The sequence below is a fragment of the Coffea arabica genome, chromosome 1e, assembly GCF_036785885.1.
Source record: "Coffea arabica cultivar ET-39 chromosome 1e, Coffea Arabica ET-39 HiFi, whole genome shotgun sequence".
Taxonomy (NCBI): Eukaryota; Viridiplantae; Streptophyta; class Magnoliopsida; order Gentianales; family Rubiaceae; genus Coffea; species Coffea arabica.
The window spans coordinates 51,111,118-51,117,098 of NC_092311.1; the positions used below are offsets into that span (position 1 = coordinate 51,111,118).

The following is a 5,981-nucleotide window of genomic DNA, read 5'->3' on the forward strand; positions in this document are numbered from 1 at the left end:
CCAATCTCTCTTCCGTAAAAATATTAATATAACACTTTTTCAATTTTAGTTACAAACATTTATGTATTTAACATAAATTAAATGATTCAGAATAAAATGCACACATAAAGAGCGAATACTTTACTCGTGTAATGGATGAAAGCCATAAAAAATTAATACTTTATGGGCCGTTTATTTTTTTTTAAAAAATATTTAATTTATATTAAATAAATAACCTATCGATTTCTTTTTTGCAAGAATATTACTATAACAATTTTTGAATTTTTCTTACAAATATTAATATATTTATCATAAATTAAATATTTGAAAGTAAAATACTCGTAAAGAGTTGGTACTTTAAATGAGTAATGCGTGTTTGCCCATAAATTATACTCCTTAAAATTTATTAATTGTTAATTGATTTATAGTACTTTGTCATTCATTGGATATGTAGCACAAAGGGCAAATATTGTACAAAATTCTAATTTCACTCCCTAAAATAATATTTTAATCGTTTGGATTGAATTTGCAAAGGATTAGTAACCTCAGGGGAGGTCAGTGTATTTTTTCAAACCACAAGGGAGGTCAGTGCAAATGTCAGAAACCTCAGGGGAGGTCAGTGTATTTTTTCAAACCACAAGGGAGGTCAGTGCAAATGTCAGAAACCTCAGGGGAGGTTTATGCAATTATCCCTAGACTATTTGTGCCTCTCTCTCTCTCTCTGGAGCTTTGCAGGGGCACAGAGCACCATGCAATTTTAGCATGACGCATGTGGGGCTAAAAAGCCATTTTTCACTTTCAATCTTCTCTCTCTCTGGTTGCTTTGAGATGGGAGAATCATCGGAGAGAGAGAGAGAGAGGGAAGAAAACTACTAGTACTACTTTTTATCTGCATACATTGGAATATACACTTAGCCAGCGACAAACAAGCCAAAGTATTAGAGCGACCCCTCGTCACAAAAAAGTTGATAAAGAGTTGAGAGTAGTAATAGAAAGAGATGGAATTCAAACCCTGCCTGCTGCCTGCATACCGCACAGCCTTCCCCGGCCCCCCATACAGAGCAAAAAGTAAACCTAATCAATTCAATCCCCTTCTCTTCTCTCTTCCTCTTCTTTCAGTTCATCTTCTTCCTGTGCTCCTTACCTGTCTGAGGAGTACCTACTACTCGTACTCCTGCAATAGCAAATTTGCAATGCCTCCTTTAACCAACAATAATGATAAATAATACTCCAGTACTAATCAATAATAATATCTGCCCGGGGCCTTTCTTTTCTCTCTCTTTCCAGCTTTTTCCTGTAGATTGCAACAGAAGTTACACCGCTTTGGATCCCCATCTCCCCCTTACGCTCTCTCATTTCTTCTCTCTCTTTTCCTCTTATACATTTTATTATTACCTTTTTGTTTTTTCAACTCTTTTGTTAGGTCACAAGCAAGAAACCAGTCATTTACTCCTCTCAAGTCTCATCATCCCCTGTGCCCTTTTTATACCCGCCCCAACCCTCCCTTCATATTCAACTTGCCACAATTTCAAGCCCTTTTGAGTGCTTGGACAAGTCAATTTTGCCTCTTTTCTTGCTAGCTATTACCACTAGTAGTCTTCTACCAATGGATGTAAGTATTCATCTTTCTTGACTCTTGACAAGTGGTATATAGACCAATTGGCGTTTTGCTTTGATGATATGATTACATTGCTCTGTTTTGAGCTTTTAATCGATTTAAGTAATGCGCTTTACTATCAGGAGTACTACTTCAACGGGAGGAGGGGTCACGTCCCGGCATTTGGAAGCTGGGATTGCAATGACGATCTTCCGTTCACCCAGTGCTTCGAGACAGCAAGGCAGACTGGGTTGTTTCGCTATAGCTACTCTGAAGATCGTGATTTGTACGTTGCTGGTGATTTGTACGAGAATGATGTTGTCGCTCCTGCCATGATTGTGGTTCCTCGTCGCAGGGTAATGCTTACTTATCCTTAGTTTCTTCCTCAACTCTAATCCCCATCCAATTGTTTCTGTCACATTACTCCAACAAAGAGGCTATCCAATTTCTGTCCCTAATATAATATAAATAACCAACTGAAGCTGGAAACAACTTTTCGGTCAAGTGCAAGCCCAGACCCAGATTTCTTTTGGGCATGTGAAAACATTTATTAATTTCTACTGCTCTCAGAAACCATGGATATTATGATGCTACGTGGTGGAAGCACCATACCGTATGGTATTGACTATTGGTTTGTTTGACAGAGCAAATTGACAATTGTCAGATTGTATCGTATGGCGGCAGAATATGCAGGAGTGGGGTAGATTCTCCAGTACGGGTAGTAGATTTGAGATTTGACCGATCGGTGGCGGTTATTTCTGTCCACCCACCCATTTGCTATGCTACAGCCGATTAGCATTTAGTATTTGAATGGATTTTATTTTATTTTCACAAATTGGCCATTCAATTTTTGCTGTATGGAGTACTAGTTTTTAAGATGCCACACACACATCATCATCACTTTTTTTTTTTAAGCATGAAAATGAAAATGGTGGTGCATGATTAGCAGGTAAAATCAACAAGTTACCAGCGGCAGGGGAAAGAAGCAAAAGGTGGGGAAGCTTGGGTGGTGTGCGACTGTGAATGTGGGGTCAACGTCAAAGAGCCACCAAGCCCACTGCCACCTTCTCCTCCCCCTCCTGCTCCTAAAGCCGTGGATGAAGACCTCTACAAGATTTCGCCGGAGCTCCTCCGAGCACAGCCCCGAAAGGTAAAAGTCCGATAAGAGATTATTGTATTACTACTTCGCAGTAGTTGTATTATTTATTATGTGGTTGATATTAGACTATTAGTGGTTTAACTTACTGTCTGTCTTTCTGCGTATGCCCCCACTACCTCTTAGACCTGAATCCGAAAGCAGCAGTGTGTTTCTGACATGCTTGCCACGCCCTACTGGTTTATTAATTTATCCCTTCGCTTTGTCAAAAGAAAGGAAAGGCCAATGGAGGGTTGACCTCACTGGAAATTGGACCATCTTTTATAACAGCCCATGCATTCGTAGATGTTACTTTGGGGGTGTAAAGAAAAATCAAAGAAATTTGGAAAGCATGGTTTTAAGTTGTGAGTTGTGGCCCCTTGAAAGATGAGGAAAAAGGAAAAGTGCTACTCTACTAGTTTAAAAGAAAAGAAAAAAAGAAGAAAAGGCTAGCTGGGGTGTTTTAACTTCGATAAACTGCTTTGGAATTTTGCCTCTGTTTCCTTCTTCTGTCTTCATCATCATATGATATGCAAAAAGGAGAAAGGGCTACACGACTAAACACAAAAAGTCCTTTAATTTGCACCTTTTGAATATACTAATTAATTCTCAAGTTTTCTGGCCAAAAGTGATTATAATGCTGCCTGCTTTGTCTGAGGGTCGATTTCTATGTGTTGCCTGCCTGCACTTCCATTTGTGATTAAATTGAAATCTGCTCTCTTTTAGTTTTAGGGCTAATTTGCTAGTTGTTTGTTGTTTTGTGGTGCAGAAGAGGGGCTGGGGCTTCTTTTCAATCTGCATGCAACCACCCAGCTGCGTCCGTTGAATTCGCTGCAGAAGAAGCTCATCATCATCCTCATCAGTACCGCGGCATTGCGTACATTTATATATATATATATATATATATATATAAAGGGGGAAAAAAAGGGGGGAAGGAGTCTTCTTCTTATTATGAGTGCTCCTATGGTATGGTCGGGGATGGATGGAATCAATCGTGGAAGGAAGGTTGTCATTATCAAACATCATCATATGATCGATCATATGATAAATTGATAACCATTCTTCTTACCAACGGTTTATCCCTGCTGCTGGGCCTGCGAGCATCGCTCCTTCCCTACCTTATCTTTTTGGAACCACGCCCTTTCTCTCTCTCTCTTTTGTTGTATTGTAGGAAGACCCCTACTCTGTTCTGTTCTGTTCTGTTCTGCCCTTCTCCGCCCTCTATGCTTGTAGTTGTATATTGGTACTGTTTTCCAGATCTTCAAAAGCTGGGAAATTACTCTTCTATTGGAAATGGTGATCGATCAGAAAGCTTCCGTGGAAAGTGAAGACGTACTTACGTTTTAATTAATTATATGTTCTGAAGTCTTGGCTCTGATTTACTCCTGAGTGGACACCGAAAAGGGCAAATGGTAATGATAAACAAACTTAATGGAAAATTCACACATTACGTACGCATAACTAGCGTTTATTATTTGTTTAAATAAAAAAAAAAAAAAAGTAATAAGTGGTAACCCGAGATTGGGGCAAAGCAAGATGACTTTGGACGCATTCTTCTTCCAAAAACAATTTACTTCCAGTTCCAGTACGTACTTTAGAAACACTAGTCTACTATTATTAGTAACTACGAAGCAAGAATTCTGATGGTAAAATATTTGTGCTGTTCCAAGAAGATTTTTATCTACGCTACAGCCTACAGGCCAGCAGCAACAGGAATGACGAGCTGCTTTTCAGAATGGAATTCATCTTTGTCCCACATGAATCTGGAAACTAACCCCCTGTCTCTGCTGGTTTCATAAAGTAGATAACCTTCTTCCTTTTGCCCTTTTCCCTTTAGTTAGTAGAGCACTGGGAATGCAGTCAGTGACTAGTGAGAGGAGGAAACTCACGACGACCTCACTGATTAATACTGCGCCTAATAAATAATTACTAACCAGTATGGTTGGGACACAAGGAGAAGATTGTCCATGCAGACCGGAGAAAGGTGATGATGAAAAGGGCACAAGAGAAGAAAAATTTTTCTCGCCCGTATTAAACTAAGTGGCTAGCTCGAGGGAGAGCCAGCGTTAGGTTGGATTGTAAGGTAAGAGATATTATTATTGTAAGTAGAATACCTTGGATTCAAAAATTTTCTTGCTTACCAAAAATAAAGAAAGAGTGGCAAGATGAAGCCTCAAATGAAAGAAGCTACTAATAAGCATGTTTGGGTTGTAAAATTAACAATAACACATATCTTTATTACCATGTCACGCACACGTGTCCATCATTCAACCATTATTTCTTTTTCCGAGCAACAAAATTATGGAAAATAGTTAATGGTCATTGAATCTTTTTAGATTCTGAGACTTAATTGGCATCGGCTTCAGAATTTCAGCTGAGAACATCTACCAAGCATAGTTAGTAAAGTATGGGACGCATATAATACGAGATATAATACATTTTTTTTTTTTTCAATAGTACGATGAAAAGTACGGCATAAAAACACGTGTTCAGCAAAATTACGTATACAAATTCATACGTGAACAACACGAATATATTTGAAAGTTACGGAACTAAAAATACTAACGAAATGTACTATAGATTTCAAAGACTATGCTACATTTATACTAATTTTAAACTCTTTTTTATGAATAAGACATTAAATTTATTAAACATTTATCACCTTATTATTTTAGATATGTATGCATCTATCATTTTTATCATATATATTGCTCTTTTTTTTTGTTGTATAACTCAAAAGTTATGTCATTATCCTTATTCAATTTTTAAAAAATTTTGAAAATTTGAAGTATAATTCGTGAAGTATAATACTTTAAAAGTTTACTATATGTTTTGTACGGTTAATTGAGAAGTATGTTTGTTTTTCAGAGTAATTTTGAAATATATGAAATATAAAAGTTTTATTAAATGTTATGTGTAACATACAAATATGATACGAATATTTACTAACTATGCCAGCAATATACATTTAGATCACATCACATAATTTAAAATTCAAATCATACATATATATAATATACACAGGATTATTAGTGTAAAAAATCACTATACTGCATAAAAAAGTTAATCCTAATTATATTATATATATTATTGTTTCAGCTGGTGAAAAAAAGCCATAATTTCTTCGCTTTGCAGTTATATTATATATTGTTGTTTCTGCTATTTAATATGTCATTTTGGCCTCATATATGTCTTTCTTTCTTTCTTTTTTTGGCTTTTTTACTCTCTCTCTCTCTCTGGCTACCCGATGATCAGTTAATGGTACACGTG

At 36.9% G+C, this 5,981-nt stretch overlaps 1 protein-coding gene across 2 annotated transcripts; it reads left to right on the forward strand.

Annotated features, from left to right (window-relative positions):
- The first annotated feature begins 883 nt into the window (after positions 1–883).
- LOC113713088 (uncharacterized) lies at positions 884–4,035 on the forward strand. Of its 2 annotated transcripts, none has more exons than XM_027236810.2 (4): positions 884–1,591; positions 1,720–1,932; positions 2,523–2,726; positions 3,481–4,035. In XM_027236810.2, the coding sequence occupies exons 1-4, from the start codon at positions 1,586–1,588 to the stop codon at positions 3,535–3,537; spliced, it is 480 nt and encodes a 159-aa protein (XP_027092611.1). In that variant the 5' UTR covers positions 884–1,585; the 3' UTR covers positions 3,538–4,035. The 2 variants fall into 2 exon arrangements, with proteins under 2 accessions (XP_027092611.1, XP_027092612.1); XM_027236811.2 differs by having other exon boundaries at positions 897–1,591; positions 2,526–2,726.
- The last annotated feature ends 1,946 nt before the right edge of the window (positions 4,036–5,981 follow it).

What these genes read in the sequence shown, in the direction of transcription:
- LOC113713088 (XM_027236810.2), top strand. An exon ending in TTGTGGTTCCTCGTCGCAGG is followed by an intron (nt 1,933 to 2,522) that starts GTAATGCTTACT and finishes GTGCATGATTAG; the next exon opens with CAGGTAAAATCAACAAGTTA. An exon ending in TCCGAGCACAGCCCCGAAAG is followed by an intron (nt 2,727 to 3,480) that starts GTAAAAGTCCGA and finishes TTTGTGGTGCAG; the next exon opens with AAGAGGGGCTGGGGCTTCTT.